This window comes from Schistocerca gregaria, chromosome 4, assembly GCF_023897955.1.
Source record: "Schistocerca gregaria isolate iqSchGreg1 chromosome 4, iqSchGreg1.2, whole genome shotgun sequence".
Classification (NCBI taxonomy): Eukaryota; Metazoa; Arthropoda; class Insecta; order Orthoptera; family Acrididae; genus Schistocerca; species Schistocerca gregaria.
The window spans coordinates 444,786,546-444,801,357 of NC_064923.1; the positions used below are offsets into that span (position 1 = coordinate 444,786,546).

General features: G+C 39.8%; 1 protein-coding gene across 1 annotated transcript in view; it reads right to left on the reverse strand.

Moving 5' to 3' along the window:
* The window catches only part of LOC126267593 (peptidyl-prolyl cis-trans isomerase-like 3), a 42,443-nt gene that overhangs the window by 13,522 nt on the left and 14,109 nt on the right, over positions 1–14,812 (reverse strand). The window contains exon 3 of the mRNA XM_049972895.1: positions 12,113–12,274. Within this exon, the coding sequence (XP_049828852.1) occupies positions 12,113–12,274 (162 nt within the window). The remainder of the gene's footprint in view (positions 1–12,112; positions 12,275–14,812) is intronic.

Genomic DNA, 14,812 nt, shown 5'->3' on the forward strand with positions numbered 1-14,812 from the left:
GTGCAATGGACATGGATGGATGCAGGTGATCAGACAGGATGCTTATGTACATGTCACAACAAGACACATCACATCAGGGTCCCACATCAATTCAACGGCTCACACCTCACACCATTACAGAGCCTCCACCAGCTTGAACAGTAACCTGGATGACATGAAAGGTCCAAGGATTATGAGGTTGTTTCCATACCCGTAAACCTCCATCCCCTCAATATACACTCCTGGAAATGGAAAAAAGAACACATTGACACCGGTGTGTCAGACCCACCATACTTGCTCCGGACACTGCGAGAGGGCTGTACAAGCAATGATCACACGCACGGCACAGCGGACACACCAGGAACCGCGGTGTTGGCCGTCGAATGGCGCTAGGTGCACAGCATTTGTGCACTGCCGCCGTCAGTGTCAGCCAGTTTGCTGTGGCATACGGAGCTCCATCGCAGTCTTTAACACTGGTAGCATGCCGCGACAGCGTGGACGTGAACCGTATGTGCAGTTGACGGACTTCGAGCGAGGGCGTATAGTGGGCATGCGGGAGGCCGGGTGGACGTACCGCCGAATTGCTCAACACATGGGGCGTGAGGTCTCCACAGTACATCGATGTTGTCGCCAGTGGTCGGCGGAAGGTGCACGTGCCCGTCGACCTGGGACCGGACCGCAGCGACGCACGGATGCACGTCAAGACCGTAGGATCCTACGCAGTGCCGTAGGGGACCGCACCGCCACTTCCCAGCAAATTAGGCACACTGTTGCTCCTGGGGTATCGGCGAGGACCATTCGCAACCGTCTCCATGAAGCTGGGCTACGGTCCCGCACACCATTAGGCCATCTTCCGCTCACGCCCCAACATCGTGCAGCCCGCCTCCAGTGGTGTCGCAACAGGCGTGAATGGAGGGACGAATGGAGATGTGTCGTCTTCAGCGATGAGAGTCGCTTCTGCCTTGGTGCCAATTATGGTCGTATGCGTGTTTGGCGCCGTGCAGATGAGTGCCACAATCAGGACTGCATACGACCGAGGCACACAGGGCCAACACCCGGCATCATGGTGTGGGGAGCGATCTCCTACACTGGCCGTACACCTCTGGTGATCGTCGAGGGGACACTGAATAGTGCACGGTACATCCAAACCGTCATCGAACCCATCGTTCTACCATTCCTAGACCGGCAAGGGAACTTGCTGTTCCAACAGGACAATGCATGTCTGCATGTATCCCGTGCCACCCAACGTGCTCTAGAGGGTGTAAGTCAACTACCCTGGCCAGCAATATCTCCGGATCTGTCCCCCATTGAGCATGTTTGGGACTGGATGAAGCGTCGTCTCACGCGGTCTGCACGTCCAGCACGAACGCTGGTCCAACTGAGGCGCCAGGTGGAAATGGCATGGCAAGCCGTTCCACAGGACTACATCCAGCATCTCTACGATCGTCTCCATGGGAGAATAGCAGCCTGCATTGCTGCGAAAGGTGGATATACACTGTACTAGTGCCGACATTGTGCATGCTCTGTTGCCTGTGTCTATGTGCCTGTGGTTCTGTCAGTGTGATCATGTGATGTATCTGACCCCAGGAATGTGTCAAAGTTTCCCCTTCCTGGGACAATGAATTCACGGTGTTCTTATTTCAATTTCCAGCAGTGTAATTTGAAACGAGTCTCATCCAACCAGGCAACATATTTCCAGTCATCAACAGTCCAATGTCAGTGTTGATGGCCCCAGGTGAGGCATAAAGCTTAGTGTCGTGCAGTCATCAAGGGTACACAAGTGGACCGTCGGTTCCAAAAGCCCATATTGATGATGTTTCTCATGCTGAGACTTGTCGATGGCCCAGCATTGAAATCTGCAGCAATTTGTGGAAAGATTGCACTTCTGTCACATGAACAGTTCTCTTCAGTCGTCATTGGTCCCGTTTTTGCAAGATATTTATCCGACCGCAGAAATGTCAGATTGGATGTTATCGGATTCCTTATATTCAAGATACACTCATGAAATGGTTGTACGAGAAAATTCCCGCTTCATCCCTATCTCGGAGATGCTGTGTCCCATCGCTCGCAAACGCAGCTCTATATTCTGCCCGTTTACATATCTGTGTCTGAATACACATGCCTATACCAATTTCTTTGGCGCTTCAGGGTATTAGCCAATTTGTTTCAACCACCAGCTGTAATGGCTTGCCACCATCATGTGAACAACTTCGAATGTTCCTTGCTGTAACCATTTTGCGAAGTGTTGTTCAGAAACCTGAACCACAGATGTACTAGATGCAGCAGCAAGCATATCAACTCCGTTTTTCAATAACATAATGTCTTACAAGAGGCTTTGTCAATCAAAAAGTATCTTCATTTTTCTGATAACAAAATCTGTGATGCTGCAAAACACCCAAAGCCTAAGCCGAAAAAAATTTGCCCAGTTTATCAACACCTTGAAAATAAATTCGAAACTTCTTATGTTCCTGAATATGACATAGTGATGAAAGTCTACTTTTGTGTAAGTGCCGACTGGATCCAGTACAGTATAGTTCCATGAAAAAAACCAAGATTTGGAATAAAATTCTACATTCTGTGTGAATCTTAGCATATATGTGTGGCTCATGACTATAGACACAGCGAAAGTTGAAAAGATGGATGCAGAATTTATAAATTTTCCAATGTCATCACAAGTTGTTTTGACACTTTTAAAACCACTCCTGAAGCAAGGCTTCTGTCTAATGACAGATACCTTTTACATATTCCCACTGTTAGCCGATTTCCTAACTCTGAAGTCCACAGGTATTTATGGAACAGTAAAAATGACCCAGTTGCCACAATTTCTCTGAAATAAAAAATTATGAAGGGGGGTGGGTTCTAGCATTGAATAGAAAAGGTACGAAAGAAGTGGTACCTCTTTCAACTATCCACTTTATGGATATGGTGGAGACTGAAAAAAGGTCATAGGAAATAATGTAGCCAAAGCTCATGCTTGATGACAGCAACACCATGGGATAGGTGGATCAAGCCGATTGGAGAATGGCATTGTATCCAATACTCAGAAAGCAAGGCAAGAAATATTATACGAAAATCTTTATCCGTTTGCTGGAAATTTCTGTGTGGAACTCTTTTATCTCGTACGGCAAAGGTGGAGGGAAAAAGAACTCCCAGCAATTTATGTTGACCTTGGAAAAAACAGTTGAGAAATACGAAGGGAGCATCATTTCTCCTACACCAAGATGACCATGACAAACACCCTATCCTCTTCAGTAGACAAAGACATTTCCCAGAAGCCATCAAACCAACAGAAAAGAAGAGCGATCTGACACGAGTATGCACAGTTTGCTCCAAGAAGTAGGATACACGTGGGAAGTGTGTCTAGAGAGAAACACAATACTACTGCCCCAGGTGGTAGTCTCCATGTGCATCACACCATGCTTCAGAATCTACAATACAAAAACAGATTTCTGACATTGGTCTAGTGTGATATATAATGCTTATGTTACCTATGTGCTGATACGTATCTTTAAATTTTCGTCTTTGTAATAAACCATGTGTTGTAAAGAGTATTTGTAGAAATTTGTGATGAGCCCGAGTTATCTCGGAATAATACCTTTTGTCCTTTTCCACCTACAACACCCCTAGATTTTCAAGATAACCATAGGAATGAGTTGCCAAAGGTATGTTATTTTAAAATAGTGTTAAATTACATTGGAAAAAAATATAGGTAAGGTTTTGAAAGTTTTGTGGCAGGCTTCTATGCTTGTAAAATGAAACCCCTTTCGAGTTCTTTTTATTTTTGAAAATAAAGAAAGTCACAAAGTCTAGTGAATGTGGAGGCTGGGATATTACTATAGTGTTGTTTTTTGCCAAAAAACTCATGAACAATCAATGAAATGTGAGAAGGTGCATTACCGTGGTGCAAAATCCATGAATCGTTTCACGTGTTTCATACCCAAAACATCCAAAAAGATCTCATGGTATAAGGCAATTGTTATGCCAACACCATCAGCAACTTCTCTGAATGAGATTTGGCAACTGTTTTCACTTTTTCCATGTTTTAGACTGTTGTTGATGTGCTGGGATGTCCAGAATGATCATCATCTTCAACATCTTCACAGACATCTAGGAAACATTTATATCACTCACAAGTCCTAGTTTTAGTGATAGCAGACTTACCAAAAACAATACTCAACAATTCTGAAACTTTGTTACATTTTATTCCATTTTTATAGCAAAATTTACTGCAAATTCTCTGACCTACTTTTAAAAAACAATCATTACTCGTAAGCATACACATGCAACCTTCTTGAGAACTGGCAACAGGCTATCTGTATACAGATATGTTTCAGACATGTTTAGCAACACTATGAAAAACTGCACGAATTGGACAAATGCAACCTGTGAAATTATAAAATTCCAGATACTTTTTGAACACAACTCGTATGTATTGACATGTAAATTTAAGAATGCCTAGGTGAATTAAGAGGCTCATACAAGATGCTCAGTTATCAACTTAACAGAATGTTCTTATTGCACCCTTCTCTAGAATAAACATTTTTTTTTTCATTTTAGCTGGAATGCGCCATAACATTATGCCATACGACATAACTGAGTGAAAGAAGGTAATGTATGCTAGCAGTTCTCTCTGCAGGTCGACACAGTGAGAGATGTTTCAGAGTGCAAAACAGGCAGAACTGAGCTTTCTGTCTACTCATTCACATATTGGCACCTCCTCAGTAGATTATGTATTTGGATACACAGGAGCTCAACACACAGAGCCTCATTCAGTGCATGGCCATTGATCTGAACTTCTGGATAAGTAACTTATTTATTTGGAATTGTATAATATGAGTTTTAATACGATTTAACTAATTAATGGAAAATCTCATATAAAGATGTGAAACAATTACTACAAAGAGATAGAGGGGCTGGCCAGTACTTACCTCAGCTCAGTACAGCCGATAGAGACACAAAAAACAACCGAAAATTTAAGCTCCTAGCTTTCGGAATAAATGTTCCTTCATCAGGGAGGAGAGAGGGGAAAGAAAGGGAAGAAGGGAAAGTGGATTTAGTTACTCACAACCCAGGTTATGAAGCAACAGGGAAAGGAAAACAGGGAAGGTAGCAAGGATGGAGGCATGGCTGTCAGAGGGAAGCATCTTTGGCTTCCCTCTGACAGCCATGCCTCCATCCTTGCTACCTTCCCTGTTTTCCTTTCCCTGTTGCTTCATAACCTGGGTTGTGAGTAACTAAATCCACTTTCCCTTCTTCCCTTTCTTTCCCCTCTCTCCTCCCTGATGAAGGAACATTTATTCCGAAAGCTAGGAGCTTAAATTTTCGGTTGTTTTTTGTGTCTCTATCGGCTGTACTGAGCTGAGGTAAGTACTGGCCAGCCCCTCTATCTCTTTGTTTTAATACGATTAACAGTTAAGCTGTTGTCTGGGAACAACTTTTAAGTCTGTTCCATTATTCCCAGGGCTGTCTCTGGTATGGATGTTTGGATCTTTTGTCAATATGAGGTATGAACAAAAATTAACAGGAATTTTATTTCAAGGGCTTTATATATTCAATTTTGAAAGATTAAAAAAAATCTTGTTTGTACACATGTTCCTAATGTATGTTTTAATTTTAAGCTATTTTGTATATTTAGTTTATTGTTGAAAGTCAAAAATGTCCTAGAGTATTCGGCAAATTTTTACTTTTGAAAAATATGGATCAAAGAATTTGCACTAAATTTTGCATGAAAAATGGAATAAAGTGCAGCACCACATTTGAAATGTTGACTGTGGCTTTTAGCATACCTACTATGAGTAAGATAAGAGTTTACGAGTGGTAAAAATGTTACAAAAAGACACTGAAGCTGACAATTGCCCTTGATGCCCTAGCCCAAGAAAATGGACAAATCACCATCAGAGAGGTTGCTGCTGATGTCAGTATTTCCTTTGGCTCACGCCATTTTCATGTGCACTCTTCCAATAACAGTTCAGTTCCTGCATAACGAACTTTGAAGTGATGACAAACAAAACACCCAACCTGGCAAAAACCACCCAATTAATTTGACACAAAAAGTCTCCCATTTTGGCAAACAATGCCAAATTTGCCAAAGAACACCCAATTTGGCTAAAATACTGAATTTGGCAAAAGAACACCATACTTGGCAAAAAAACAATACCGTGCTTGGAAAAGAAAAATGCACTGAATTTGGAAAGAAACACCAAGTCCGCAAAATCAACAACAGTGAATATGGAGAAAAAAAGAAAAAAAATGGCACCAACCTTAAAACCAAATTTGTACAAAATTATCACATATGGAAAAAATTATGAAACACCAAGTTCAATAAAAATACAGAATTTTTCAAAGCAACACTGAATCTGGCAAGAAATAATGCCATGTGTGTCAAAAAAGTATGGTTACAACCAATCTGGCACAATCAACTAACTTGGATAAACGTAATGTCAATTTTGGCAAAAATAACAGCAATGTTAGCAAAAAATGACATGATCTTATCAAATAATAGCAAGGATTTTGGCCACGAAACAGTATTTTTTTTCCCCCATCCTGAACTATGACTAACATTAGCTTGCACTTTTTTTTACTGTCTTTTCAGAGCATACCTAAAGTCCTCAGATTGTTTGAATACTTTCTGTCTGCAGTGCAGTGAAGCTGTTTTGAGGCTGATGCTAGCAGACTTGCACAATATCTTGAACTTCTTGCCCAATACAGCAGGTTTGACCACAGTCCAGTCATCTACACTATTATGAACTTAACTGCTGCCAAGTACAGTTCTGAATTGTTCTAATTCTGCCCATGCTATAGGCATATCAACTTTGAGTTTTAAGAGCAGCTGGAATTTTTTCATAATCATGGAGCAATATACATAACTACTACAGTGCCAAAGGCTTGTCACACATCTAATCCAAGCTGGTTGCTTTGCTGCATCCAACATGAATAATCATTGGTAGTCTGCACACTGTCGATCTTTTCCACTAATCTGCAGCAGTTTTCACACTTGTCAATTGTGACAACAACATTTTTGCATACATCATTGTTTACCAGTACCTGCCCAATGAAACATTGAGATACTTGGCTTTTTACAGTTTTATTTGATAAAAATGACTAACTAATGATACTGTAAATAAAACAGAAAGAAACTTCCACATGGGAAAAATATATTAAAAACAAAGATTCCAAGACTTACCAAGCGGGAAAGCGCCGGCAGACAGGCACATGAACAAAACACACAAACACACACACAGAATTACGAGCTTTCGCAACTGGCAGTTGCTTCGTCAGGAAAGAGGGAAGGAGAGGGAAAAATGAAAGGATGTGGGTTTTAAGGGAGAGGGTAAGGAGTCATTCCAATCCCGGGAGCGGAAAGACTTCCCTTAGGGGAAAAAAAAAGGACAGGTGTACACTCGCGCACACACACACACACACACACACACACACACACACACACATATCCATCCGCACATACACAGACACAAGCAGACATATTTAAAGGCCTTTAAATATGTCTGCTTGTGTCTGTGTATGTGCGGATGGATGTGTGTGTGTGTGTGTGTGTGTGTGTGTGTGTGTGTGTGTGTGTGTGTGTGTGTGTGTGTGTGTGTGTGTGTGTGCGCGCGAGCGAGAGTGTACACCTGTCCTTTTTTTTTCCCCCCCCTAAGGGAAGTCTTTCCACTCCCGGGATTGGAATGACTCCTTACCCTCTCCCTTAAAACCCACATCCTTTCATTTTTCCCTCTCCTTCCCTCTTTCCTGACGAAGCAACTGCCAGTTGCGAAAGCTCGTAATTCTGTGTGTGTGTTTGTGTGTTTTGTTCATGTGCCTGTCTGCCGGCGCTTTCCCGCTTGGTAAGTCTTGGAATCTTTGTTTTTAATATATAACTAATGATACTGGTATATAATTTAATCAAGAAATTTGTGAACAATATATACAAATAATACCTATTTAGCTGTATGTTACATTACTGAATATTTCATAAAATAGATACTGTTTCTCGTAAGTAATTTCACTGCCACTACAGCAAAGACTGAGATCAGGTTAAGTTGTGTTCATTACACAAGTATACAGTAAACAAACTTTTTAGTAAAATACAGTAATGCAATTTGTTATTTTTATTTGCTAAATTTATAAAAAGTTTGGTATTTACCTATATAAATAGAGCTTTAAGAATACTTACTATTGTTTACAACAATACTAAAGCAAGTACTTAGATATTTCTACACAAGCACTAAAACTAAACTTTTTATTCACTACCTCAACTATAGCAGCTTGTTAATCACTGAAATATCCAAATTTAATGGCACTTTTAAGTCTTACAATAGAGATCCCCAGCAGGGGAACTGACTTTTTCAAACTATCTATATGGCAATATAGGTTAAGATCCCAGGTATCACATCCTGCAACCATTCAACCTGGCGGAGCCTCATTTGCAAGTAATCGAAGAAAAAAAAAAGTTTTTGGAATTTTGTTTGACGCTCTACAGATTTTAAAAAGTTGGTTTTTTACTAAATGGCTGTGTACTGTAATGGTTACAGTACAAGCCTCATATGCAGAAAATTGTGGGTTTGAATGTCATTAGGTGCTTTGAAAGTTTTACATTTTTAAATCTTTAGTGAAATGACTTTGATCACTATTTTTGTTCAATGAATGGGTTTCAATGTAACTTTTTTTACTTATGGTGACACCGTGCAGTTACATAGCATTGTATCGTGCATGTTTAGGAACAATCATGCTATTAAACATCTTGTGCCAGCCATCAGACGTGTTGTGTTTATATATATATATATATATATATATATATATATATATATATATTTTGTTTTTGTTATTCTTTGAATATGCTTTTTTTATTGTTGGTTCATGCATGGCTACAAGATTATGCTGATGTTTTTGTTTCTTGCTTATTTTCAACTGCAAGCCCAGAATGATCGAACAAGGCATGTAATCTTTGCCGTCTCCTGTGATTGTGATTAATAAAGCCACATTAATATTGTTCAAAGCAGTTCTTGTGTAGTGTTGTTCTGTCAATTAAGTACACATATGTTCTAACAGTCAAATGACAGTCTGCTCAGCTAGTACCAACATCTATATAACATCACTTTTAATCACCATTTTAACTTTTGTAACTGCTCTTATTCCCCTCACCCCCCCCCCCCCCCCCCCATCAGTCTTCTTTCAGTTAGAAACTGGGTGTGTGAATTTAAATGTACAATTATTTTTATTTATTTATTTATCATAATACTTAAAAATTTGAAAATGTTGATCTATCAGGGAAAGGGGGGGTGGGGGGGGGGGGGGGGAGAAAAAGAAAGAGAAAGAGAAAGAGAGAGAGGACGAAATAATCAGTTTCCATGTGCAATTATTTCAAAATATGATTTTTGTTGCATGATGTACAATTTCTTGGGCGGTAGTCATTTACACATTTAAATCACATTTTTTTTTTTTTTTTGCACTATGGACAACATAGGTGAAGATTTAAATGAAAGAAGGAATTATAAATAAAATGAAATTCAAGCAAAATGATAAATAGAAATAATGAATAACAAATACAATAAACTGGGCAAAAAGTATAGGATGACGGAACAAAAGAAATAAATCAACGTTAATGCATGGAAATAAATAAAATCACATGCTCAAAAAAGATTCCAAGTGGTAAAAGAATTACAGGAAAAAAATTAGAGCAACTGAAAAAGTTGATATGGTGATTAAAATGGCACGACAAAGGAACAGAAATAGATAAATTACTTATAAACCTATTAACTGAATTAAAAAAAAGTGACCAAAGTTGTTTTGACAAGGACATAAAAACAAAAAATTTCAAAGCAGCTAATGGGATTGAAACACCCATAACCACTTGCATAGGAGGCTTGTACTATAATAATTATGTTACAAAACAAGTCTGATTTAATTAAATTATTTAAAGCTGTACAGCACCACATAAAATTTCAAATTTTGTTTGTAGATTGTCAGCAAAAAAGGGCTCACCAGGGTGAATGGCTGCAAGTTGTGATACATGGGACATTAACCTACAGTACCTTACAGATAGTTTCAAAAAGTCGATTCCACTGCTTGGGGCATCTCCTTGTTACAAATGTTCACACAGTCAGTGAAACGCTGTAGTTTCTTCCCGCTTAACTCTAAAACATTCAAGTTGATGATTGTGGAAGCTCCACACCAATTCAACATCAACAGTTTGCAGTAAAGCAAATATAAACAACTAAGCCACAGTATGCATAACAGTTCTGTGTTTTACAAGCTGTGTGTGCATCAATACAAAAATCAAAGTTATCTCTATCTAGCAACACTGGAGTCATCTAGTGGCAGCAGTGCACTGATGCAACAAATGTGAATTGCAGGGATTCACAAGCTAGCTAACAGTGTCTCCCTCCTGTCCCACAATCATAAACCCAGAACACTGTCTAGGCAATGATGCAACATTGCAGGCTACGATGGCAGTTAGCTCGAACTGGGAGACATTTGTGGTATCAGTAACATTACAATTTCTGTTAGGAGCTAGTTTCTTAAAGGAAAAAATAAAGGGTATTCATATGATGCAGGCTATGAATCTAAAGTAACAGCATATGCAGAAGAACATGGAAACAAAGCAGCTGAGTGGCATTTTGGCCCTCCACCAACAGAAAAGGCCATTCACGATTGGTGGGCAAGTAAAGAACAACTGAAGAAAATGAGGAAGACTAAGCATGCAAATAAGAGTACTGAATGCAAAATGGTCAAAACTATAAGATGACATATTGAAATGGATTCAAGGACACCAGCAAAATGTCACTGAAATTAATACAAATATGATTCAAATACATGCCCTTAACCTATTGCTACAGTGGAACTTAACAGACTTTAAGGGTGGTATTTGTTGGTGCTACTGGTTTATGAAGTGTAATATACTTAGTATGCGAACCAAAACCAAAATATCTCAGAAAATGCCACAAGAGTATGACGAGAAAATATTATCTTTCCATCGCTTTATTATTAAACATCAAAATAAAACCAATAGGGAGTCTACACAAATAGCAAATATGGGTGAAACTCCTCTGTCATTTGATGTGCCGAGTAACTGAAGTATAACTAGAAAAACAAGTGGACTTTAAAAAATGCACTACACTGTTGTCCTTTCATACTGTGCTGGAGGTACTACAGTCAATGATCATTTTCAAGTACAAAACAATGTCAAAACTTTCCGAAATGCTGCCAGGAGGTGTTGTTCACACACATGACAAGGCTTGAATGGACAAAACTGATATGAAATTACAGATGAACAGAATGTGGGAGAGAAGGAAAGGTGCTTTCTTGAATAAGAGGTCTCTCCTTGTGCTAGATCAGTTTAGTAGCAATCTGAAAAATTCTGTAAAAGAGAAGTTGAGACAGGGAAATACAGGGCTTGCTATTACTCCTGGAGGACTTCTCAGTGGCAACCTCTTGAATATCAATAAATAACCCATTTGAAGTGTATGACAAATGAAACCCAAGATGAATTCACACAGAAGGGACCTTTACAATGACCTACAATCAAACAAGTGTCTCAGTGGATAAAACAGTCATGGTCTAGAGTGAGACAAGACATTATTGTTAAATCTTTCAAGAAGTGAGGCACAAGTAACATTCCCGATGGCAGTGAAGACTATCTTATATATGAAGAGAACAATGATGACGAAGAGGAAGAAGAAAAAGAAGGAGAACAACAAAGTTAACACAGTTCAGATGATGATTTTTACACATTTTAAGGTCAATTCTGTTTTATAAATAAATAATTTGTTAAGTCTGGCTTTGCAGTCTAATAATAAAGATGGTAAATGTTCTGTTTTGAAAAAAAAAAAAAAAACAAAAAACTGCATCTTATAGTCCACAGTGTTTACAGTCTAAAATATGGTAAATGAATGAATTAGATGGATTATGTATTGCACTGCAATTAATGGACTGAAGAGAAATAACTGTTCCAGAATTTCTTGAGAGGTCACTTAAGAAATTACTCCCGTTTTTGTAAGTAGAGAAAAATAAAGATGTTTTGCCGAATGAAGGGAGAAGGGGATTTAGTTATTTATAAAGAGTTAGTACAGTAACATAGAACTTAATTTACACAGAAATAATAGTCTGATAACAGCAAGTAGTAGATATTTCTTGTTACCTTCAAGTCTTCCTTATATTCATCTTCGAATTTCCGGCCCCATATGGAATTTCCTCCCTTCCCTGTCTGTGTAGGATCTCCAGTCTGAACAATGAAGCCTTTAATATTCCGATGAAATAAACAGCCATTGTAATAATCACTTGCACACAGTGCTAAGAAGTTCTGAAAACAGAAGATAAATATAACACATTTTGTAAAAATTTTGAAAAAGAGTTAACATAACAATTTCATTTGTGGTATCAAGCAGTCACTGTATTTTTTGAACTGTGAACTCTGGGGATTTTCCAACTCATTCCTATAAATGTCACCCATTTCATTCATTTCCTACTCTATAGAGTGTGGTAGAAACTCTCGTTCTGGATTTACTGTTTGAAACTTTTGTTCATGTTTAAGTTTGATATCACTGGTTAAGTAGAATTTACAGCCCAAAGAAATTTAGACAAGTATTATTGACACAGCAATGAAAGTTCTGGGAGAATTACAGAGTTGTCACCAGGCACACAAAGAATGAGAACTTGCTAGATTTTGGAAAAATCCTTTTAATGAGCTAGAGAAAACACACACCCCCCAACACACAAACACACACACCCCCCAACACACAAACACACACACCCCCCAACACACACACAAACACACCCCCCAACACACAAACACACACACCCCCCAACACACAAACACACACACCCCCCAACACACACACAAACACACCCCCCAACACACAAACACACACACACAAACACACACAAACACACACAAACACACACAAACACACACAAACACACACAAACACACACAAACACACACAAACACACACAAACACACACAAACACACACAAACACACACAAACACACACAAACACACACAAACACACACAAACACACACACACACACACAAACACACACACACACAAACACACACAAACACACACAAACACACACAAACACACACAAACACACACAAACACACACAAACACACACAAACACACACAAACACACACAAACACACACAAACACACACAAACACACACAAACACACACAAACACACACAAACACACACAAACACACACAAACACACACAAACACACACAAACACACACAAACACACACAAACACACACAAACACACACAAACACACACAAACACACACAAACACACACAAACACACACAAACACACACAAACACACACAAACACACACAAACACACACAAACACACACAAACACACACAAACACACACAAACACACACAAACACACACAAACACACACAAACACACACAAACACACACCTGTCCATCTACATTGTGCCGACTAAATACACAATGTCAGAACTTCAGTACAGCAGGCAGACAGAACGAGCCTGTAACAGGACCGCAGTATTATCTGGTGGATGGGTCAATCTGGCAGATCTTGCACATGGGTCTTCCACAGGAATAGGACCCCTGTGGCAAAATGTCAAGAGTGGCATAAGGATGGACCAGGATTCTGAGCAATGGCAGCAGAGTAGCACTTTACGAGGCGTGGAAGGACTTTAGTAGGAAATTCCTCATTTCTGGGCATGATGACATAGTCAAAGACCTGGTGAAGGTCAAGGTTCAGTTGCCCAAGAGCAGGGGCACCATCTTGCAGCTGGTTCTTGGAAATTGTGGATGATAAGTGTGTGAGAATATGACATAGGAAATCTGTTTGAGGACTAGGTCTTAGGAATAGTGCCTGTCTGTGAAGGCCTTTGTGAAACCTTCAGCATATTGGGCAGGTGACTTATTGTTATTGCACAAACACCATACGTGGTGGCCAGGCCAAATGGGAGGGATTTTTGGTGTGGAAATGGTGATAGCGGTCAAAATACATGTACTGTTTGTAGTTTGTGGGTTTTATATGGACAGAGATATGGATAGAACCATCCGGGATGGAGATCAATACCCAGGAAGGTGACATGTGGGGTTGAGGAGGACCAGGTGAAGCAAATGCAGAGAATGTGTTGAGGTTGTAGAGGAATGACGGGGTTTCTTGGCCTGGGCCCAGATCACAAAGATATCATCAATGAATATGAACCAGATAAGGGGTTTGGGAGACTAGGAAGGTATCCTCTAGATGGTCCATAAACATGTTGACATATGATGGTGCCATGAAAGTTCTCCAGCTGTGCTACAGATTTGTGTGTATCTTCCCCTCAGAGGAGCAGCAGTTATAAGGGAGGATATAATTGGTAAGACGTATAAGTAATGAAGTAGGAAATTTGGACTCAAAATGACGGTGGGAGAGGTAGTGTTTGTTAGAGGTAAGGCCACGGGCATTAGAGATGTTGATGTACAGAGGTGTCACCAACAGTTGGCATCCATAAGGCAATGGGGTAGAAATGGTCAAGAGGTGGTGAAGGAAGTGGTTTTTATCTTTGATATGGGAGGCTAGGCTACACGCAATTAGTTGGAAGTGTTGGGTTGCCAAGAGACGGTATTCTTTCAGTGGAAACACAGTAACTAGTTACAATGAGGTGTCTACAAAATGTTGCATTTATTAATTTTTTAAAGCAAGTAGAAGGTGGGTGTGTAGAGGATCACTGGGGTGAGGAGGGTATGGATTCATGGGAGAGATTCTGGGATGGGCATATGGACCTGAACAGGGATTAGGCTTCTGGTATGGGATTACTATGGCTGGGCTTGTAGGCTGTGTCAGATAACTGACGAAAGCTTTCTGTC